We start from the raw sequence: 24726 nt of genomic DNA on the forward strand, positions 1-24726 counted from the left end.
TCTCGGCAAGTACATGCACTCGCCCTAGTGGCAAACCCGCTCCCCGGATAATCGAGAGTTGCCTGTATAATGTTCAAAGCAATCCTGGACAGAAGGGGTGGGGCTTAATATTAGTTCCCAATCCAGCAACATTCTCGGGGAATGCGCAGAGGAAAGGTGTGCCCCTGCCAGGCAGTTAAATGCTGCTCCAGTGATCCTCAGGCCACTGGCTGCTGTCCTGCAAATGGACCGCTTGTTCTTCTGCTCTGTGTTGGTGGTGAAGTTATTGCTCCGAGATTGTGTGGGTAAGCTACACGTTTATTCCACGATCAGTATTCAGCCAGTACAGTAATTCGGGGACGTTTAGTTCAATGATAATCTGTGCGCGACAATCTGTTTGAATTAAATAGGGCAATGCCATTGAATATGATATTTCTTCAAGTGGAATGAGAATAAATGTTGCTGTTCCAGAGACCTCACCTCCCCATTTAGAAATATTACTTACAATTATTATACTCTTGCATAAACTCTTTGCAATGAATATAGCTTTTATATTGTTCAAGTTAGAAAGTTAATATCCTGTAAAATTCTATGTGAGGTATATATATAAAGTGTGTATAAAATTCAGTGAGTTTAATGTGGGGTAAATATAAAAGACAGCAAGACTTGCATTTATATAGCGCCTTTAACGATCACCGCATGTCTCAAAGCGCTTTACAGCCAATGAAGTATTTTTTGGAGTGTAGTCACTGTTGGAATGTAGGAAACTCGGCAGCCAATTTGCGCAGAGCAAGATCCCACAAACAGCAATGTGATAATGACCAGATAATCTGATTTATCATATTGATTGAGGAACAAATATGGGGCTGGGACACCCCTGCTCCCCTACTCTTCTGCAAAATAGTGTCATGGGATCTTTTACTTCCACCTGAGAGAGCAGACGGGACCTCGGTTTAACGTCTCATCCGAAAGACAGCACTTCTGACAGTGCAGCACTCCCTCAGTACTGCCCCTCCGACAGTACGCCACTCCCTCAGCACTGCCCCTCCACCAGTGCGCCGCTCCCTCAGCACTGCCCCTCCGACAGTGCGGCGCTCCCTCAGCACTGCCCCTCCGACAGTGTGGCGCTCCCTCAGTACTACCCCTCCGACATGTGGCGCGCCCTCAGTACTGCCCCTCCGACAGTGCGGCACTCCCTCAGCACTGTCCCTCTGACAGTGCGGCACTTCCTCAGCACTGCCCCTCCGACAGTGCGGCGCTCCCCCAGCACTGCCCCTCTGACAGTGCAGCACTCTCTCAGCACTGCACTGGGAGTGTCAGCCTAGATTTTTGTGCTCAAGTCTCTGGAGTGGGACTTGAACCCACAACCTTCTGACTCAGAGGCGAGAGTGCTACCCACTGAGCCACAGCTGACACTGGTTTGAAATAAAACTATAAGTTCTCTGTAAAACTTATCAAAGGTGATCAGCATTGGAGATGGGCCATGAAAATGATTCAATTCCATTTTCAACTTAACATCAGCTGCCTCTCTGTCCAGGAATGTACAATTGTCAGCAGCTGTGCAATAGATAATACTCGCACCTGCAGAAAATATACATTGAAGCACAATTTCAATATCTCGCCACAGCACCGCTTCTTCAAATTGAAAGGAGATCCAGGCTCTGGAACGGGGGTGGGGGGGCAAGTTGTCCATCATTCCTGTGTTTTAAAGAATAAACAAACTAATTGTGGTGAGGGTTTGGTGCAGATTCAATGAGCTGCCAGTTAGAAAGGAGTTAGAAAGTGGGAGGAATGAGTTGTGTTTAAGTGAGAATGTTCACGGTCCAGAGCATGTAGTCGAATTCTGTGATGCAGCTGAAAAGACAACACATATCTTTCCTCTCCCTTCGTTGGGTCGTAAACGTCCTTCAAAAAGGAATAATATTTTTGCAGTTGGATGGAGACAGTCCTGTAGTTCAAGGCAGACCTTTAGAAAGTGTGTTGGTTGTTAATGCCAGAGAGCCCAGCCAGCGATTGAGAAATGCAGAGTGACTTTGTGAAGGAGAGAGAGCAGCTTGTGACTGCAGCAAGTTAACTTGTGCTTTGCGATTTATACCAAAGGCTGCAAGTTGGGTTTCCTGAACCAAGCCACTGCAGGAAATGAGGGGGTCAGAGACACACTCTGACCCAGCCCACATCACAAGGGAAATCATGTTTAAATATTGTCATCAGGGCCACCTTAATTACCATGGCAACATCCTGCTCCACACCAACATTTACACTGCACCTTAATTATCCAGAGTCACTGTGTTTTGCTCTACACTGTTCCATCAAACACTCCCAGGGCAGGTACAGCACAGGGTTAGATACAGAGGAAAGCTCCCTCTACACTGTCCCATCAAACACTCCCAGGGCAGGTACAGCATGGGTTAGATACAGAGTAAAGCTCCCTCTACACTGTCCCATCAAACACTCCCAGGGCAGGTACAGGGGGTTAGATACAGAGTAAAGCTCCCTCTACACTGTCCCATCAAACACTCCCAGGGCAGGTACAGGGGGTTAGATACAGAGGAAAGCTCCCTCTATACTGTCCCATCAAACACTCCCAGGGCAGGTACAGCACGGGTTAGATACAGAGTAAAGCTCCCTCTACACTGTCCCATCAAACACTCCCAGGGCAGGTACAGCATGGGTTAGATACAGAGTAAAGCTCCCTCTACACTGTCCCATCAAACACTCCCAGGGTAGGTACAGGGGGTTAGATACAGAGTAAAGCTCCCTCTACACTGTCCCATCAAACACTCCCAGGGCAGGTACAGCACGGGTTAGATACAGAGTAAAGCTCCCTCTACACTGTCCCATCAAACACTCCCAGGGCAGGTACAGCACGGGGTCAGGTACAGAGTAAAGCTCCCTCTGCAGAATGGACAAAATTAAACTCCTGCCTCATTAATCCAGATAGCGACACAATTATTGGATGTTTGAGTCCCAATGAGTGGAGTTGAACGCCATGATGTCGGGACAGCACATGGTGGAACCATTCAGTGTAAGGATCACAAGCATTGGGGAAGTAGTGATGATCTGCCTCGTTCTGCTCCAGGTGGAAATAAAGAAGGAAGAGTCTGCAAGTCATTCGCAAAGTCTGAGAACCAAAGTCTTGCCCCCAGTAATAAGACGGTGACGTGTCGAAGTAGCGACTATTGCTTTGGGATCTGGAAACAAGCGAGTGATGGGGCTTTGCATCCTGATAAACAAGGTGAGGCAGCTATTCTCTCGGGCAATAGGCCTGACTGTATCCACAACAACCCTAACGCAAATCCTAACCCCAACCCCAACCCCAACCCAAACCCAAAACCTAACCCCAACCCCAACCCCAACCCCAACACTAACCCCAACCCTAACCCTAACACTAACCACAACCCTAACACCAACCCTAACCCTAACCCCAACCCCAACCCTAACCCTAACCCCAAACCCATCCCCCTGCCATATTAGTTTAACCTCTCCCCAACAGCACTAGCAAACACTCCCGCGAGGACATTGGTTCCGGTCCTGCCCAGGTGCAGACCGTCCGGTTTGTACAGGCCCCACCTCCCCTAGAACCGGTTCCAATGTCCCAGGAATTTGAATCCTTCCCTTCTGCACCACTCCTCAAGCCACGTATTCATAAGAACATAAGAATTAGGAACAGGAGTAGGCCATCTAGCCCCTCGAGCCTGCTCCACCATTCAATAAGATCATGGCTGATCTGGCCGTGGACTCAGCTCCACTTACCCTCCCGCTCCCCGTAACCCTTAATTCCCTTATTGGTTAAAAATCTATCTGTGACTTGAATACATTCAATGAGCTAGCCTCAACTGCTTCCTTGGGCAGAGAATTCCACAGATTCACAACCCTCTGGGAGAAGAAATTCCTTCTCAACTCTGTTTTAAATTGGCTCCCCCGTATTTTGAGGCTGTGCCCCCTAGTTCTAGTCTCCCCGACCAGTGGAAACAACCTCTCTGCCTCTATCTTGTCTATCCCTTTCATTATTTTAAATGTTTCTATAAGATCACTCCTCATCCTTCTGAACTCCATGAGTAAAGACTCAGTCTACTCAATCTATCATCATAAGGTAACCCCCTCATCTCCGGAATCAGCCTAGTGAATCGTCTCTGTAGCCCCTCCAAAGCCAGTATATCCTTCCTTAAGTAAGGTGACCAAAACTGCACGCAGTACTCCAGGTGCGGCCTCACCAATACCCTATACTGTTGCAGCAGAACCTCCCTCCTTTTGTACTCCATCCCTCTCGCAATGAAGGCCAACATTCCATTCGCCTTCCTGATTACATGCTGCATCTACAAACTAACTTTTTGGGATTCATGCACAAGGACCCCCCGGTCCCGCTGCACCTCAGCATGTTGTAATTTCTCCCCATTCAAATAATATTCTCTTTAACTGTTTTTTTTCCCCAAGGTGGATGACCTCAAACTTTCCGACATTGTATTTCATCTGCCAAACCTTAGCCCATTCGTTTAACCTATCCAAATCTCTTTGCAGCCTCTCTGTGTCCTCTACACAACCCGCTTTCCCACTAATCTTAGTGTCATCTGCAAATTTTGTTACACTACACTCTGTCCCCTCTTCCAGGTCATCTATGTATATTGTAAACAGTTGTGGTCCCAGCACCGATCCCTGTGGCACACCACTAACCACCGATTTCCAACCCGAAAAGGACCCATTTATCCCGACTCTCTGCTTTCTGTTCGCCAGCCAATTCTCTATCCATGCTAATACATTTCCTCTGACTCCGCGTACCTCTATCTTCTGCAGTAACCTTTTGTGTGGCACCTTATCGAATGCCTTTTGGAAATCTAAATACACCACATTCATAGGTACACCTCTATCCACCATGCTCGTTATATTCTCAAAGAATTCCACTATATTAGTTAAACATGATTTCCTCTTCATGAATCCATGCTGCGTCTGCTTGATTGCACTATTCCTCTCTAGATGTCCCGCTATTTCTTCCTTAATGATAGTTTCAAGCATTTTCCCCACTACAGATGTCAAACTAACCGGCCTATAGTTACCTGCCTTTTGTCTGCCCCCTTTTTTTTAACAGAGGTGTTACATTAGCTGCTTTCCAATCCGCTGGTACCTCCCCAGAGTCCAGAGAATTTTGGTAGATTATAACGAATGCATCTGCTATAACTTCCGCCATCTCTTTTAATACCCTGGGATGCATTTCATCAGGACCAGGGGACTTGTCTACCTTGAGTCCCATTAGCCTGTCCAGCACTACCCCCCTAGTGATAGTGATTGTCTCAAGGTCCTCCCTTCCCACATTCCTATGACCAGGAATTTTTGGCATGGTTTTTGTGTCTTCAACTGTGAAGATCGAAGCAAAATAATTGTTTAAGGTCTCAGCTATTTCCACATTTCCCATTATTAAATCCCTCTTCTCATCTTCTAAGGAACCAACATTTACTTTAGTCACTCTTTTCCGTTTTATATATTTGTAAAAGCTTTTACTATCTGTTTTTATGTTTTGCGCAAGTTTACCTTCGTAATCTATCTTTCCTTTCTTTATATCTTTTTTAGTCATTCTTTGCTGTTGTTTAAAATTTTCCCAATCTTGTAGTTTCCCACTAACCTTGGCCATCTTATACGCATTAGTCTTTGATTTGATACTCTCATTTATTTCCTTGGTTATCCACGGCTGGTTATCCCTTCTCTTACCACTCTTCTTTTTCACTGGAATATATTTTTGTTGAGCACTATGAAAGAGCTCCTTAAAAGTCCTCCACTGTTCCTCAATTGTGCCACCGTTTAGTCTGTGTTTCCAGTCTACTTGAGCCAACTCTGCCCTCATCCCACTGTAGTCCCCTTTGTTTAAGCATAGTACGCTCGTTTCTGACACAACTTCCTCACCCTCAATCTGTATTACAAATTCAACCATACTGTGATCACTCATTCCAAGAGGATCTTTTACTGGGAGATCATTTATTTTTCGTGTCTCATTACACAGGACCAGATCTAAGATAGCTTGCTCCCTTGTCAGTTCTGTAACATACTGTTCTAAGAAACAATCCCGTATGCATTCTATGAATTCCTCCTCCAGGCTACCCCGTGCGATTTGAGTTGACCAATCGATATGTAGGTTAAAATCCCCCATAACTACTGCCGTTCCTTTTTCACATGCTTCCATTATTGCCTTGATTATTGCCCACCCCACCGTGAAGTTATTATTTGGGGGCCTATAAACTACACCCATCAGTGACTTTTTCCCCTTACTATCTCTAATCTCCACCCACAATGATTCAACATTTTGTTCATTAGAGCCAATATCATCTCTCACAACTGCCCTGAAATCATCCTTCAATAACAGAGCTACCCCACCTCCTTTCCCTTTTTGTCTATCTTTCCGAATCGTCAGATACCCCTGTATGTTTAATTCCCGGTCTTGGCCACCCTGCAACTGTGTTTCTGTAATGGCCACCAAATCATACCCATTTGTAATGATTTGTGCCGTCAACTCATTTACTTTTTTTCGAATGCTGCGTGCGTTTAGGTAGAGTGTTTTAATCCTAGTTTTTAAATCATGATTTCTAGTTTTGACCCCTCCCGCAGCCCCTTTATACTCAGTGGCCCTTTTTGTTTTTTGCCTTGGGTTTCTCTGCCCTCCACTTTTACACATCTCCTTTCTGTCTTTTGCTTTTGTCTCCTTTTTGTTTCCCTCTGTCTCCCTGCATTGGTTCCCATCCCCCTGCCATATTAGTTTAACTCCTCCCCAACAGCACTAGCAAACACTCCCCCGAGGACATTGGTTCCAGTCCTGCCCAGGTACAGACCGTCCGGTTTGTACTCGTCCCACCTCCCCCAGAACCTGTTCCAATGCCCCAGGAATTTGAATCCCTCCCTGCTGCACCATTGCTCAAGCCACATATTCATCTGCGCTATCCTGCGATTCCTATTCTGACTAGCACGTGGCACTGGTAGCAATCCCGAGATTACTACTTTTGAGGTCCTACTTTTTAATTTAGCTCCTAGCTCCTTAAATTCGTTTAGTAGGAACTCATCCCTTTTTTTACCTATGTCGTTGGTACCAATGTGCACCACGACAACTGGCTGTTCTCCCTCCCTTTTTAGAATGTCCTGCACCCGCTCCGAGACATCCTTGACCCTTGCACCAGGGAGGCAACATACCATCCTGGAGTCTTGGTTGCGGCCGCAGAAACGCCTATCTATTCCCCTTACAATTGAATCCCCTATCACTATCGCTCTCCCACTCTTTTTCCTGCCCTCTTGTGCAACAGAGCCAGCCACGGTGCCATGAACTTGGCTGCTGCTGCCCTCCCCTGATGAGTCATTCCCCTCAACAGTACTCAAAGCAGTATATCTGTTTTGCAGGGGGATGACCGCAGGGGACCCCTGCACTACCTTCCTTGCACCACTCTTCCTGCTGGTCTTCCATTCCCTAGCTGGCTGTGGACCCTTCACCTGCGGTACGACCAACTCGCTACACGTTCTACTCACGTCGTTCTCAGCATTGTGGAGGCTCCAAAGTGAATCCACCCTCAGCTCCAAATCCGCAACGCGTTCTGTCAGGAGCTGGAGGCGGATACACTTCCCGCACACGTAGTCGTCAGTGACACCGGAAGTGTCCCTGAGTTCCCACATGGTACAGGAGGAGCATATCACGTGACCGAGCTCTCCTGCCATGATTTAACCCTTAGATTAACTTAAATTGGCAACAATGTTAACAGGTTACTTATTGATATAAAAAAGTAAAAGAAAAGCTACTCACCAATCACCAGCCAATCACTTACCCCCTTGGCTGTGACGTCACCTTTTGATTTCATTCTACTTCTTTTTGCCTTCTCTCCCCGCTGAAGCTGCACAACCTGGGCCTTTATAGGCCGCTCCGACACCACGCACTCCCACCTCTCAGACTGCCGCCGCCTCTCCACGCACCTGGGCCTTTATAGGCCGCTCCGACACCACGCACTCCCGCCTCTCGGACTGCCGCCGCCTCTCCACGGACCTGGGCTATTCATCTGCGCTATCCTGTGATTCCTACTCTGACTAGAATGTGGCACTGGTAGCAATCCTGAGATTACTACTTTTGAGGTCCTACTTTTTAAGTTAGCTCCTAGCTCCCTAAATTCATCTTGTAGGTCCTCATCCCGTTTTTTACCTATATCGTTGGTACCTATACGCATCACGACCACTGGCTGTTCACCCTTCCTTTTCAGAATGTCCTGCATCCGCTCCGAGACATCCTTGACCCTTGCACCAGGGAGGCAACATACCATTCTGGAGTCTCGGTTGCGGCCGCAGAAACATCTATCTATTCCCCTTACAATAGAATCCCCTATCACTTTCGCTCTCCCACTCTTTTTCCTGTCCTCCTGTGCAGCAGAGCCACCCACGGTGCCATGAACTTGGCTGCTGCTGCCCTCCCCTGGTGAGTCATCCCCCTCAACAGTACCCAAAGTGGTGTATCTGTTTTGCAGGGGGATGACCGCAGGAGACCCCTGCACCACCTTCCTTCCACTGCTCTTCCTGTTGGTTATCCATTCCCTATCTGCCTGAGTAACCTTTTCCTGCAGTAAGACCAACTCACTAAACGGGCTATTCACGTCATTCTCAGCATCGTGTATGCTCCAGAGTGAATCCACCCGCAGCTCCAGTGCCGCAATGCGGGGATCCCTTGGACTCCATCAGGTGGGCCCTCTAGTGGTCAGGTGTGATGCAGGTTACAAGGGGTTAAATACATAACATTACTCCCCCGTGAAGTCAACAGTACACTTATTTACAAGGTGAGATGATCTGGGGCTTTACGCTCCCTTGTCGATCGTCTCGGGTGTGGGTGGGATGGTCAGTTCTTCTCTGGCCTTGCCGGGTTGCTGGGGATGATGAGTTCAGCTTCGTGGTCAACCATGATGTCAGTTGCCACTTGTGTGTGTGTTGGAGGGTCAAAGTTGGTGGTGTCTTCTTCGGGTTGTTAGTAGCTGTTGGTGAACCACAATTTGATTTGGTCCAAATGTTTTCAGTGCATTTGTCCATTGGCCAATTTGACCTGAAACACCCTACTCCCCTCTTTGGCTGTGACCGTGCCAGTGAACCATTTGGGACCATGTCCATAACTGAGCACAAACACAGGACCATTGATCTCAATATCGCGTGATAAATTTGCGCGGTCATGATACACACTTTGTTGATGCCGCTTGCCCTCCACGTGATCATGGAGATCAGGATGGACAAGAGAGAGCTTTGTTTTAAGCACCCTTTTCATGAGCAGCTCGGCTGGAGAACCCCGGTGAGTGAGTGGGGTCTGATGAGGTAGCTGAGCAGCACTCGGGACAACCGGGTCTGCAGGGAACCTTCCAACATGCTTGATGGTCTGAACTGCCTGTTCTTTCTACCTGGCCGTTGGATGCGAGCTTGAACGAGGCAGATGTGACGTGTTTGATCCCGTTGCGGGTCATGAATTCCTTGAATTCAGCACTGATGAAGCACGGCGCATTGTCGCTGACTAGGACATCAGGCAAGCTGTACGTGGCAAACATGGCTCGTAGGCTTTCAATAGTGGCCGTGGATGTGCTTACAGACATTATTGCACATTCAATCCATTTTGAGTAAGCGTCCACTACAACCAAAAACATTTTGCCTAGAAATGGGCCTGCATAGTCTATGTGGATCCTCGACCACGGTTTGGAGGGCCACGACCACAAACTTAGCGGTGCCTCTCTGGGTGCATTGCTCAGTTGCGAGCAAGTGTTGCATTGGCGCACGCATGACTCTAAATCCGAGTCAATGCTGGGCCACCACACATGGGATCTGGCTATGGCTTTCATCACTATGATGCCTGGGTGGGTGCTGTGCAGTTCAGATATGAATGTATATCTCTGCCTTTCTTGGGCAAGATCACGTGATTGCCCCACAATAGACATAGAAACATAGAAACATAGAAAATAGGTGCAGGAGTAGGCCATTCGGCCCTTCTAGCCTGCACCGCCATTCAATGAGTTCATGGCTGAACATGCAACTTCAGTACCCCATTCCTGCTTTCTCACCATACCCCTTGATATCCCTATTAGTAAGGACGTCATCTAACTCCTTTTTGAATATATTTAGTGAATTGGCCTCAACAACTTTCTGTGGTAGAGAATTCCACAGGTTCACCACTCTCTGGGTGAAGAAATTCCTCCTCATCTCGGTCCTAAATGGCTTACCCCTTATCCTTAGACTGTGTCCCCTGGTTCTGGACTTCCCCAACATTGGGAACATTCTTCCTGCATCTAACCTGTCTAACCCTGTCAGAATTTTAAATGTTTCTATGAGGTCCCCTCTCATTCTTCTGAACTCCAGTGAATACAAGCCCAGTTGATCCAGTCTTTCTTGATAGGTCAGTCCCGCCATCCCTGGAATCAGTCTGGTGAACCTTCGCTGCACTTCCTCAATAGCAAGAATGTCCTTCCTCAGGTTAGGAGACCAAAATTGTACACAATACTCCAGGTGTGGCCTCACCAAGGCCCTGTACAACTGTAGCAACACCTCCCTGCCCCTGTACTCAAATCCCCTTGCTATGAAGGCCAACATGCCATTTGCTTTCTTAACCGCCTGCTGTACCTGCATGCCAACCTTCAATGACTGATGTACCATGACACCCAGGTCTCGTTGCACCTCCCCTTTTCCTAATCTGTCACCATTCAGATAATAGTCTGTCTCTCTGTTTTTACCACCAAAGTGGATAACCTCACATTTATCCACATTATACTTCATCTGCCATGCATTTGCCCACTCACCTAACCTATCCAAGTCGCTCTGCAGCCTCATAGCATCCTCCTCGCAGCTCACACTGCCACCCAACTTAGTGTCATCCGCAAATTTGGAGATACTACATTTAATCCCCTCGTCTAAATCATTAATATACAGTGTAAACAGCTGGGGCCCCAGCACAGAACCTTGCGGTACCCCACTAGTCACTGCCTGCCATTCTGAAAAGTCCCCATTTACTCCGACTCTTTGCTTCCTGTCTGACAACCAGTTCTCAATCCATGTCAGCACACTACCCCCAATCCCATGTGCTTTAACTTTGCACATTAATCTCTTGTGTGGGACCTTGTCGAAAGCCTTCTGAAAGTCCAAATATACCACATCAACTGGTTCTCCCTTGTCCACTCTACTGGAAACATCCTCAAAAAATTCCAGAAGATTTGTCAAGCATGATTTCCCTTTCACAAATCCATGCTGACTTGGACCTATCATATCACCTCTTTCCAAATGAGCTTCTATGACATCCTTAATAATCGATTCCATCATTTTACCCACTACCGATGTCAGGCTGACCAGTCTATAATTCCCTGTTATCTCTCTCCCTCCTTTTTTAAAAAGTGGGGTTACATTGGCTACCCTCCACTCCATAGGAACTGATCCAGAATCAATGGAATGTTGGAAAATGACTGTCAATGCATCCACTATTTCCAAGTCCACCTCCTTAAGTACTCTGGGATGCAGTCCATCAGGCCCTGGGGATTTATCGGCCTTCAATCCCATCAATTTCCCCAACACAATTTCCCGACTAATAAGGATTTCCCTCAGTTCCTCCTCCTTACTAGACCCTCCGACCCCTTTTATATCCGGAAGGTTGTTTGTGTCCTCCTCAGTGAATACCGAACCAAAGTCCTTGTTCAATTGGTCCGCCATTTCTTTGTTCCCCGTTATGACTTCCCCTGATTCTGACTGCAGGGGACCTACGTTTGTCTTTACTAACCTTTTTCTCTTTACATATCTATAGAAACTTTTGCAATCCGTCTTAATGTTCCTTGCAAGCTTCTTCTCGTACTCTATTTTCCCTGCCCTAATCAAACCCTTTGTCCTCCTCTGCTGAGTTCTAAATTTCTCCCAGTCCCCGGGTTCGCTGCTATTTCTGGCCAATTTGTATGCCACTTCCTTGGCTTTAATACTATCCCTGATTTCCCTTGATAGCCACGGTTGAGCCACCTTTCCTTTTTTATTTTTACGCCAGACAGGAATGTACAATTGTTGTAGTTCATCCATGCGGTCTCTAAATGTCTGCCATTGCCCATCCACTGTCAACCCCTTAAGTATCATTCGCCAATCTATCCTAGCCAATTCACGCCTCATACCTTCAAAGTTACCCTTCTTTAAGTTCTGGACCATGGTCTCTGAATTAACTGTTTCATTCTCCATCCTAATGCAGAATTCCACCATATTATGGTCACTCTTCCCCAAGGGGTCTTGCACAACGAGATTGCTAATTAATCCTCTCTCATTATACAACATCCAGTCTAAGATGGCCTCCCCCCTAGTTGGTTCCCCGACATATTGGTCTAAAAATCCATCCCTTATGCACTCCAGGAAATCCTCCTCCACCGTATTGCTTCCAGTTTGGTTAACCCAATCTATGTGCATATTAAAGTCATCCATTATAACTGCTGCACCTTTATTGCACGCACCCCTAATTTCATGTTTGATGCCCTTCCCAACATCATTACTACTGTTTGGAGGTCTGTACATAACTCCCACTAACATTTTTTGCCCTTTGGTATTCTGCAGCTCTACCCATATAGATTCCACATCATCCAAGCTAATGTCCTTCCGAACTATTGCCTTAATTTCCTCCTTAACCAGCAATGCTACCCCACCTCCTTTTCCTTTTATTCTATTTTTCCTGAATGTTGAATACCCCTGGACATTGAGTTCCCAGCCCTGATCATCCTGGAGCCACGTCTCCGTAATCCCAATCACATCATATTTGTTAACATCTATTTGCACAGTTAATTCATCCACCTTATTGTGGATACTCCTTGCATTAAGACACAAAGCCTTCAGGCTTGTTTTTTTAACACCCTTTGTCCTTTTAGAATTTTGCTGTACAGTGGCCCTTTTTGTTCTTTGCCTTGGGTTTCTCTGCCCTCCACTTTTCCTCATCTCCTTTCTGTCTTTTGCTTTTGCCTCCTTTTTGTTTCCCTCTGTCTCCCTGCATTGGTTCCCATCCCCCTGCCATATTAGTTTAAATCATCCCCAACAGCACTAGCAAACACTCCCCCTAGGACATTGATTCCGGTCCTGCCCAGGTGCAGACCATCCGGTTTGTACTGGTCCCACCTCCCCCAGAACCGGTTCCAATGCCCCAGGAATTTGAATCCCTCCCTGCTGCACCACTGCTCAAGCCACGTATTCATCTGCGCTATCCTGCGATTTCTACTCTGACTATCACGTGGCACTGGTAGCAATCCAGAGATTACTACTTTTGAGGTCCTACTTTTTAATTTAGCTCCTAGCTCCTTAAATTCGTTTAGTAGGACCTCATCCCTTTTTTTACCTATGTCGTTGGTACCAATGTGCACCACAACAACTGGCTGATCTCCCTCCCTTTTTAGAATGTCCTGCACCCGCTCCGAGACATCCTTGACCCTTGCACCAGGGAGGCAACATACAATCCTGGAGTCTCGGTTGCGGCCGCAGAAACACCTATCTATTCCCTTTACAATTGAATCCCCTATCACTATCGCTCTCCCACTCTTTTTCCTGCCCTCCTGTGCAACAGAGCCAGCCACGGTGCCATGAACTTGGCTGCTGCTGCCCTCCCCTGATGAGTCATCCCCCTCAACAGTACCCAAAGCAGTGTATCTGTTTTGCAGGGGGATGACCACAGGGGACTCCTGCACTACCTTCCTTGCACTACTCTTCCTGCTGGTCTTCCATTCCCTAGCTGGCTGTGGACCCTTCTCCTGCGGTAAGACCAACTCGCTACACGTGATACTCACGTCATTCTCAGCATCGTGGATGCTCCAGAGTGAATCCACCCTCAGCTCTAACTCGTCTTTGCATCTGTGGAACGGCTTAATCACCTCCTGCATCTCCGCTGGGACACCAGATCAGCTCCCATGGAGGACACAGTTTTTTACCAAGGACAGTAAAGGATCCTGGCTGGTCCAGGTCCTGATCTGGCGGGCTGTAATGGGGGACTTCTTATTCTCGAATGCCTCCATAACCATGAGCAAGTCCACTGGCTATGCCATTTCCATCCCGATGGTGGGCAATGGCAGCCGACTGAGAACATCAACGCAGTTCTCTGTGCCTGGTCTGTGGCGGATTACATAGTTATAGGCCGACAGCTTGAGCGCCCATCTTTGGATGCGTGCAGAAGCATTGGTATTCATCCCTTTGCTCTCAGAGAATAGCGATATGAGCGGCTTGTGGTCAGTTTCAAGCTCAAACTTGAGGCCAAATAAGTACTGGTGCATTTTTTTCATCCTGTAGACGAACACCAGAGCCTCTTTTCCAACCATGCTGTAGGCCCTTTCGGCCTTGGACAAACTCCTGGACGCATACACGACCGGTTGCAAAATCCTCGATTCAGTAGCCTGTTGTAACCCCGTATGACAACGCATCGCAAGCTAGCACTAATCGTTTACAAGGGTTATATAGGACAAGCAGTTTGTTTGAACACAACAGATTTCTGGCTTTCTTAAAGGCAGCTTCTTGTGAATTCCCCCATACCCAATCATCTCCCTTGCGCAGTAGTGCATGCAGAGGTTCTATCAGGGTGCTTAAGCCAGGTAGGAAATTACCAAAATTGTTAAGGAGTCCTAGGAATGACCGCAGCTCCATCATGTTCTGTGGTCGCGGCGCGTTCTTGATGGCCATGGCAAGATCAGCCATGATCTTGTTGAATGGCAGAGCAGGCTCGAGGGGCTAGATGGCCTACTCCTGTTCCTAATTCTTATGTTCTTATGTTCTTATGCCTCCGTTTTGGCGTTAGTGGGTCTGATATCATCTGCTGCGATTCTTCTTCCCAAGAACTCGACCTCCGGAGCCAGGAAAACACACTTCGAGCGTTTCAATCTGAGCCCCACGCGATCCAACCAACTAAGAACCTCTTTCAGATTTTTCAAATGCTCCATGGTGTCCCGACCTGTAACCAATATGCCATCCTGGAAAACCACGATGCCAGGAACCGACTTTAGCAGGCTCTCCATGTTCCGTCAGAAGATCGCATGGCCGACCGAATCCCGAACGATCACCGGTTGTAGATAAACAGACCTTTGTGCGTGTTGATGCAGGCGAGTCCTTTCGAAGACTCCTCCAGCTCCTGGGTCATGTAGGCCGAGGTCAGGTCCAGCTTGGTGAACGTCTTCCCTCCAGCCAGGCTCACAAATAGGTCGTTTGCCTTGGGTAGCGGGTACTGATCTTGCAGCGAAAAACAGTTAATCGTTACTTTATAGTCCCCACAAATTCTAACCGTACCGTCCTCCTTAAGTACCGGGAAAATCGGACTGGCCCAGTCGTTGAATTCCACCGGCACAATGATGCCTTCTTGTTGCAGCCTGTCCTGCTCAATTTCCACTTTTTCACGCATCATGTACGGTACCGCTGTGCCTTGTGGTGGATGGGTCGCGTACCGGGAACCAAATGGATCTGCACTTTCGCCCCGAGAAGCTTCCAATGCCTGGCTCAAACAGTGATGGGAACTTGCTCAGAACCCTGGTTACATGAGGCGTCGTTGACAGACGAAAGCGCTCGGATGTTGTCCCAGTTCCAGCGGATTTTCCCCAGCCAGCTTCTGCCAAACAGTGTGGGGACATCCCCTGGCACAATCCACAGCGGGATTTTGTGTACTGCTCCATCATTGGAGACTTTGACTTCAGCACTGCCAATTACAGAGATTAGTTTTCCTTGGTGTAACTCCTTAGTTTGGTGTGAATGCGGCTGAGCTTGGGCCTGTGTGCCTTTATGCCCCACAGCCTGTCGAAGACTTTTTTACTCATTATGGCCTGACTTGCCCCCGTGTCCAGCTCCATAGATACTGGAATGCCATTCAGTTCAACTTTCAACATTATTGGTGGACATTTTGTAGTGAATGTGTGTACCCCGTACACTTCTGACTCCTCGGTACGAGTCTCCAATTCAGCCTGATCCACCATGGATCGATCTTCCTCTGCAACATGGTGGTTTGCAGGGCTTGCAAGGTTTGCAGCTTACCTGCACATTCGCTGGAGGTGTCCCTTTGTTCTGCAACCGTTGCAAGCATAGTGCTTAATGGGGCCGATGATCACCACCGCAGCGCCAACAAGTGTTAACTGCCTCACATTAACAGATGATGGTGGACTCTGGGTCAACTGAGGTCGACCTGCAGCAGCCGGCGTTTACGTTCTGCCATGTACACTTCTGCTCAAAACCGACGTTACTTTATGGACAGTACTGGCCGAAGCTTCTTTACTCTGCAAAATCTGCTTGGTGTTGTCGCTGGTGGACATAAATGCCTGGGCTATCGTTATGGCTTTACTTAGATTCGCAGTTTCTACAGTCAACAGTTTGTGAAGGATTGTCTCATGTCCGATGCTCAGTACAAAAAAGTCTCTGAGGATTTGTGCTAGGAATCCTTCAAACTCACAATGTCCTGCGAGGCGCCTTAGTTCAGCGACATAGCTCGCCACTTCCTGGCCCTCTGATCGTTGACACGTGTAGGACCGATATCTCGCCATCAAAATGCTTTCCTTAGGATTTAGGTGCTCCTGGACCAGCGTACACAATTTTTTGTAGGATTTCACTGTTGGTTTTGCCGGGGCCAGGAGATTCTTCATGAGGCCATAGGTTGTTGCCCTGCAGACAGTTAGGAAGATTGCCCTTCGTTTGGTAGCGTTTACGTCCCCTTCCAGCTCATTGGCCACAAAGTATTGGTCGAGTCTCTGCATGAAGGCCTCCCAATCGTCTCCTTCTGAGCACTTCTCCAGGATACCGACTGTCCTTTGCATTTTCAAGTGGTTCTGCATTACTTCATTGCCAATTGGCACACTCATAATAAAGGATGAAACTGAGTACTGTGTACAATAAGCAAGTGTGACCTTAGCTCCTGTAATAAGACTCCAGAGTGCAGGTACCTCGTGGGTGGCCTGCTTATATATTGTGCTCCCAAAGATGCTGGGATCCCTTGGGACTCCAACAGGTGGGCCCTCTAGTGGTCAGGTGTTATGCAGGTTAAATACAAAGGGTTAAATACATAACACCTTAGAGTGCTTGTCCACATATCCCTGAATGTTGCAGGCCAGGTGGATAAGATTGTTAAGAAGGCATACAGAATGCTTGCCTTTATTGGCCGAGGCATAGAATTTAAGAGCAGGGAGGTTATGCTTAGATTGTACAATACTCTGGTTAGGCCACAGCTGGAGTACTGCATGCAGTTCTGGTCGCAGTATTATAGGAAGGACGTGATTGTACTAGAGAGGGTGCAGAGGAGATTTACGAGGATGCTGCCTGGAATGGAGAATCTTAGTTATGAGGACAGATTGGATAGGCTGGGTTTGTTCTCATTGGAACAGAGGAGGTTGAGAGGAGACCTCATTGAGGTGTGCCAAATATTGAGGGGCCTGGACATAGTGGATAGTAAGGGTCTATTTCCATTGGTGGAAGGGTCTATTACGAGGGGGCATAGTTTTAAGGTGGTTGGTGGAAGGTTTAGAGGGGATTTGAGGGGGGGCTTCTTTACGCAGAGGGTTATGGGGATCTGGAACTCGCTGCCTGGAAGTGGTGGACGCAGAAACCCTCACCACTTTTAAGGGATGGTTGGATGAGCATTTAAAGTGCAGTAACCTGCAGGGTTACAGACCTAGAGCTGGTAATTGGGATTAGACTGGTCGGCGCAGGTATAATAGTAAGTACTGCAGTGAATCGAATACAACCAGGGTGATCTCCTGGACTAGTTTTAATCACCTGGATGGGTCGGAGAGGAATTTTCCCAGATTTATTGCCCCGAAATCCCAGGAGACCATGTGGGGTGGAGTGTAGAATGTTTCAGTATAAGGGGTGTTGCAGTTGTGTGAGGCGGACTGGTTGGGCTGGGTGCTCTTTACCTTTCCGTCATTGTTCATAGGTTTATATGTAACCTTCAGGGCTGCTGACCGAGGGCCGTGTGGCTCTTTGTCGGCCGGCGCGGACACGATGGGCCGGAATGCGCTGTAAATTTCTATGTTTCTATGTTTCTATTAACCCTAACCATAACCCTAAATCTAACCCTTACACTAAATGCTGCTGACCTCTGCCTCGGGCAATAGACCTGACTGTATCAACAACAACTGGTATCTATATAGCACCTTTAACGTAATAAAATGTCCCAACGTGATTCACAGGAGCGTGGGGAGGGGGAGCGGGGAGGGGCAAGTGAGGGTTTAAGGGGAAGGGAGGGGTTGGGGGAATGGAGGGGTGAGGGGGAAGGGAGAGGTGAAGAGGAAGGGAGAGGTGAGGGGAAGGGAGGGGTGAGGGGCAGGGAGGGGGAAGGGAGGGGTGAGGGGGAAGGGAGGGTGTAGGGGGAAGGGAGAGGTGAGGGGGAAGGGAGGGGTGAGGGGGAAGGGAGAGGTGAAGAGGAAGGGAGAGGTGAGGGGGAAGAGAGGTGAAGAGGAAGGGAGAGGTGAGGGGGAAGGGAGGGGCGAGGGGGAAGGGAGAGGTGAAGAGGAAGGGAGAGGTGAGGGGGAAGGGAGAGGTGAAGAGGAAGGGAGAGGTGAGGGGGAAGGGAGGGGTGAGGGGGAAGGGAGAGGTGAAGAGGAAGGGAGAGGTGAGGGGGAAGGGAGAGGTGAAGAGGAAGGGAGAGGTGAGGGGGAAGGGAGGGGTGAGGGGTAGGGAGGGGGAAGGGAGGGGTGAGAGGGAAGGGAGGGTGTAGGGGGAAGGGAGAGGTGAGGGGAAATGGAGGGGTGAGGGGGAAGGGAGAGGTGAAGAGAAAGGGAGAGGTGAGGGGGAAGGGAGAGGTGAAGAGGAAGGGAGAGGTGAGGGGGAAGGGAGGGGTGAGGGGTAGGAAGGGGGAAGGGAGGGGTGAGGGGGAAGGGAGGGTGTAGGGGGAAGGGAGAGGTGAGGGGGAAGGGAGGAGTGAGGGGAAAGGGAGGGAGTGAGGGGGAAGGGAGGAGTGTGGGTAGGGAGGGGGAAGGGAGGGGTGAGGGGGAAGGGAGGGTGTAGGGGGACGGGAGGGGTGAGGGGGAAGGGAGGGAGTGAGGGGGAAGGGAGAGGTGAGGGGGAAGGGAGGGGTGAGGGGTAGGGAGGGGGAAGGGAGGGGTGAGGGGGAAGGGAGGGTATCGGGGGAAGGGAGGGGTTGGGGGAGGGGAGGGGGTGAGGGGGAGAAAGAATAAAAGGGTACATCTGTGATACGATGGAAGGGAAGAGTGATGAAAGGACAGCAGGGACTTATTGACGGTGCGAGGTAAAACGGATATTGAGACAAATAATTAAATAAATGATGGGCATCAGAAACCTGATGTCTGAATAAATGGGAGCAGTGGTTATGGTCTGTGCAACATGTGGGGCTGGGGATTATGCTCACGGCAGGGAAACGGAGCTGAGGCCAGGATCGGATCAGCCATGATCCCATTGAATGGCGGAGCAGGCTCGAGGGGCTGAATGGCTGACTCCTGCTCCTGGTTCTTATGTTCTCACAGTGTGACCTTTCCCCTCTCACAGTGTGACCTTTCCCCTCTCACAGTGTGACCTTTCCCCACTCACAGTGTGACCTGTCCCCTCTCGCAGTGTGACCTTTCCTCTCTCACAGTGTGATCTTTCCCCTCTCACAGTGTGACCTTTCCCCACACACAGTGTGATCTTTCCCCTCTCACAGTGTGACCTTTCCCCACTCACAGTGTGACCTGTCCCCTCTCACAGTGTGACCTTTCCTCTCTCACAGTGAGACCTTTTCCCTCTCACAGTGTGATCTTTCCCCTCTCACAGTGTGACCTTTCCCCACTCACAGTGTGACCTTTCCCCTCTCACAGTGTGACCTATCCCCCTCACAGTGTGACCTTTCCCCTCTCACAGTGTGACCTTTCCCCACTCACAGTGTGACCTTTCCCCTCTCACAGTATGATCTTTCCCCCTCACAGTGTGACCTTTCCCCTCTCACAGTGTGACCTTTCCCCATTCACAGTGTGACCTTTCCCCTCTCACAGTATGATCTTTCCCCCTCACAGTGTGACCTTTCCCCTCTCACAGTGTGACCTTTCCCCTCTCACAGTGAGACCTATCCCCCTCACAGTGTGACCTTTCCCCACTCACACATGGTCCGCAGAACAAGATATGTGAGGCTCTGCTGCCTCTTCACCCTCACTGAGTGTCGCCATCTTCTCTCTCCCACACAGGCTGTTGGCCCCCGACCAACGTGCTCTCCTGTAACTCGACGTGTGCAGACACAGCCAGCAAGACCCACCTCTTCTACTCCTGTTGCTGCAACACCGACATGTGTAATGCCCACCCTCCTGATATCTCCGCTGTGCTGTACATCCCGGCCCAGGGTGAGTCTCGAAATCATCGCACAAGTTCACAGCACAGAAGGAGGCCATTTCGGCCCATCGTGTCCGTGCCGGCCGACAAAGACCTATCCAGCCTAATCCCACTTTCCAGCTCTCGGTCCGTAGCCCTGTAGGTTACAGCACTTCAGGTGCACATCCAGCACCTTTTAAATGTGGTGAGGGTTTCTGCCTCTACCACCCTTTCAGACAGTGAGTTCCAGACCCCCACCACCCTCTGGGTGAAAACATTTCCCCTCAAATCCCCTCTAAACCTTCCCCAATTACTTTAAATTTATGCCCCCTGGTTGTTGACCTTCAGTTAAGGGAAATAGATCCTCCCTAACCACTCTATCAAGGCCCCTCTTAATTTTATACACCTCAATCAGGTGTCCCCTCCTCTGTTCCAAAGAAAACAAACGCAGCCTCTCCAATCTTTCCTCATAGCTAAAATTCTCCGCTCCCGGCAACATCCTCATAAATCTCTGTACCCTCTCCAGTGCAATCACATCTTTCCTGTAATCTGGTGACCAGAACTGCACGCAGTACTCCAAATGTGGCCTAACTAGTATTCTATACAGTTCAAGCATAACCCACCTGTTCTTGTATTCTGTGCCTCAGCTAATAAAGGCAAGCATTCAGTATGCCTTCTTAACCATCTTAACTACCTGGCCACATTGTTCGCATGCCTGACACAAGACTCCCAAAGCAAGCGCTCTACTCGGAACTCCTCCTACACAGCAAGCAAGCCCCAGGTGGGCAGAGGAAACGTTTCAAGGACACCCTCAAAGTCTCCTTGATAAAGTGTAACATCCCCACTGACACCTGGGAGTCCCTGGCCAAAGACTGCCCTAAGTGGAGGAAGTGCATTCGGGAGGGCGCTGAGCTCCTCGAGTCTCGTCGCCAAGAGCGTGCAGAAATCAAGCGCAGGCAGCGGAAGGAGCCACCCACCCTTTCCTTCAACCACTGTCCGTCCCACTGTGACAGAGACTGTAATTCCCGCATTGGATTGTTCAGTCACCTGAGAACTCACTTTTGGAGTGGAAGCAAGCCTTCCTCGATTTTGAGGGGCTGCCTATGATGATCAGATAACGGTCATGAGAGATTGGCTCGAAGTAATGTAAACAATTAGAAAGGCAGAAACTATCTTTATTTACAGGGATAAGTGGCTCACATTCAGTTTAACACAATAAATTGTCTTTGCAGCGATCCTTGCTGGATTATTTGCCGGTGAAATAATTGATTTTACTGGGTTTGGTGCTAAATGGCCAGGGATAGAGGGGGAAACTGCTCATCGAAACATAGGATTGCGATTAGTGAGATGGAAATTCCACGGTTAAATATGATAAGGTTGGTGAAGCAATGAGTGCCTGTAAACGGTTTGTAGAGTTTTATATCTGAGCACTGAAAGGGCCGATTGTTCGACTTTATCTGCCCTGTGCTGCCATAGTTTCTGGAACAGATGGCAACTTCCCAAATCCTCACTCTCTTCCTCTTCCAAGTTCAGCTTTTATCAATGGAGGCATTCCAGATGTTCGTGTGGGAGCGATTTCTGAGTCCTTGAAACCCTTTCTATCTAACACACACACACACACCTGCAAAATCAGGCTACAATTAATTCAATTCTGTCTTAACCCATTCGCTACCATAAATAACATAGTCGGTCAGACAAACGACCGTGCCACTATGAATTATAGAATTATAGATTCATATAACCAGAGACATTTACAGCACAGAAGGAGGCCATTTGGCCCATCGTGTCCGCGCCGGCCGACCAAAAGCTACCCAGCCTAACCCCACTTTCCAGCTCTAGGTCCGTACCCTGTAGGTTACGGCACTTCAGGTGCACATCCAGGTATTTTTTAAACGTGGTGAGAGTTTCTGCCTCTACCACCCTTTCAGGCCGAGTTCCAGACCCCCACCATCCTCTGGGTGAAAACATTTCCCCTCAAATCCCCTCTAAACCTTCTACCAATTCATTTAAATTTATGCCCCCTGGTTGTTGACCCCTCTGCTAAGGGAAACAGGTCCTTCCTATCCACTCTATCCAGGCCCCTCATAATTTTATACACCTCAATAAGGTCTCCCCTCAGTCTCCTCTGTTCCAATGAAAACAAACCCAGCCTATCCAATATTTCCTCATAGCCAAAATTCTCCAGTTCAGGTAACATCCTCGTAAATCTCCCCTGTACCCTCTCCAGTGCAATCACATCTTTCCTGTAATGTGGTGACCAGAACTGCACGCAGTACTCCAGCTGTGGCCTAACCAGTGTTTTATACAGTTCAAGCATAACATCCCTGCTCTTATATTCTATGCCTCAGCTAATAAAGGTAAGCATTCCGTATGCCTTGTAACCACCTTATCCACCTGGCCTGCTACCTTCAGGGATCTGTGGACCTGCACTCCAAGGTCCTGCTGTTCCTGTACACTTCTCAGTGTCCTACCATTTAATGTGTATTCCCTTGCCTTGTTAGCCCTCCCCAAATGTATTACCTCACATTTCTCTGGACTAAATTCCATTTGCCACTGTTCTGTTCAGCTGACCAGTTCATTGATATCCTCCTGCAGTCTACATCTTTCTTCTTCATTATCAACCATACACCCGATTTTAGTATCATCTGCAAACTTCTTAATCATGCCCCCTACATTTAAGTCTAGATCATTGATGTGCTGTACAGGCCCCCACTCATCTTTGACGGATTTTCCTAAGGCAGTACACAATAACGGACATACAAGGGGGAGCACTGAGATTGGAAAATGTGCTTTACTGATACCATTGACATACTTCTGGTCAAAGTGCGCAGCAAGTGAGTGGCGGTAGTGAGAGGAGGTTATAGCAATGGAGCTGGGTGAAGAGTTCCCGAATCGATGCATCCATGGATCCAGCCCCCTACTGTCAGATATTACATTTAAAACCCAGGCCGTGTCTATTCTCTGCCTGAAATCCCTTCCTGTCTGCTTCAGCACGTCACCAATACACAAAAAAAAGACAAGCATTTCTAAAGCGCCTTTCACGACCACCGGACATCTCAATGCACTTTACAGCCAATAAAGTATTTTTGGAGTGTAGTCACTGTTGTAATGTGGGAAACGCAGCAGCCAACTTGCGCACAGCAAGCTCCCACTCACAGCAATATGATAATGACCAGATAATCTGTTTTAGTGATGTTGATTGAGGGAAAAATATTGGCCCCAGGACACCAGGGATAACTCCCCTGCTCTTCTTCGAAATAGTGCCATGAGATCTTTTACATCCACCTGAGAGAGCAGACGGGGCCTCGGTTTAACATCTCATCCAAAAGATGGCACCTCCGACAGTGCAGCACTCCCTCAGTACTGCCCCTCCGACTGTCATGTATGTAACCTTCATGCAACTGTAACCTTCATGTAACAACAATGCATACTGTATACACCCAAGAAAAGCACACCTTGACCAGAGGGGGTAAACTTGTGGGAGACACTTCTCACCAGTGCATCCATGGATATAAAGGGAGGTCCCATGCAGGGTCATCACTTCTTGGTCCTGGGAATAAAGGTTCAGGTCACGTAGTGACCTTGTCTGCAGTACATGCCTCATGTGATTCTATAGTAAGGTGTAAGGACATTACACCGACAGTGCAGCGCCCCCTCAGTACTGCCCCTCCGACAGTGCGGCACTCCCTCAGTGCTGCCCCTCCGACAGTGCGGCGCTCCCTCAGTACTGCCCCTCCGACAGTGCAGCGCTCCCTCAGTGCTGCCCCTCCGAGAGTGCGGCGCTCCCTCAGTGCTGCCCCTCCGAGAGTGCGGCGCTCCCTCAGTGCTGCCCCTCCGACAGTGCAGCGCTCCCTCAGTGCTGCCCCTCCGAGAGTGCGGCGCTCCCTCAGTACTGCCCCTCCGAGAGTGCGGCGCTCCCTCAGTACTGCCCCTCCGACAGTGCGGCGCTCCCTCAGTACTGCCCCTCCAACAGTGCGGCGCTCCCTCAGTACTGCCCCTCCGACAGTGCGGGGTTCCCTCAGTGCTGCCCCTCCGACAGTGCGGGGTTCCCTCAGTACTGACCCTCCGACAGTGCGGCGCTCCCTCAGTACTGCGCCTCCGACAGTGCGGTGCTCCCTCAGTTCTGGAGAAACCTTATTGAGGTGCATAAAATTATGAGGGGCCTGGATAGAGTGGATAGGAAGGAGCGATTTCCCTTGGCTGAGAGGTCAACAACCAGGGGGCATAGATTTAAAGTAATTGGTAGAGGGTTTAGAGGGGATTTGAGGGGAAATGTCTTCACCCAGAGGGGGTCTGGAACTCACTGCCTGAAAGGGTGGTAGAGGCAGAAACCCTCACCATTTAAAAAGTACTTGGATGTGCACCTGAAGTGCCGTAACCTACAGGGATACGGACCGAGAGCTGGAAAGTGGGATTAGGCTGGGTAGCTCTTGGACGGCCGGTGCAGACACGATGGGCCGAATGGCCTCCTTCCATGCTGTAATTTTTCTATGATTCTATGACTGCGTTGTACAACAT

At 48.9% G+C, this 24726-nt stretch overlaps 1 protein-coding gene across 2 annotated transcripts in view; it reads left to right on the forward strand.

The window, feature by feature from the left end:
* The first annotated feature begins 209 nt into the window (after positions 1 to 209).
* Positions 210 to 24726, forward strand: part of LOC139281365 (bone morphogenetic protein receptor type-2-like) — a 61135-nt gene continuing 36618 nt past the window's right edge. Inside the window, exons 1-3 of one of the 2 annotated variants that reach the window (XM_070901517.1) lie at positions 210 to 284; positions 3059 to 3214; positions 20088 to 20240. In XM_070901517.1, the coding sequence (XP_070757618.1) occupies positions 224 to 284; positions 3059 to 3214; positions 20088 to 20240 (370 nt within the window). In that variant the 5' untranslated portion in view covers positions 210 to 223. The remainder of the gene's footprint in view (positions 285 to 3058; positions 3215 to 20087; positions 20241 to 24726) is intronic. The other variant, XM_070901518.1, reaches the window with a different exon arrangement.

This window comes from Pristiophorus japonicus, chromosome 15 (genome assembly GCF_044704955.1).
Source record: "Pristiophorus japonicus isolate sPriJap1 chromosome 15, sPriJap1.hap1, whole genome shotgun sequence".
NCBI lineage: Eukaryota > Metazoa > Chordata > Chondrichthyes > Pristiophoridae > Pristiophorus > Pristiophorus japonicus.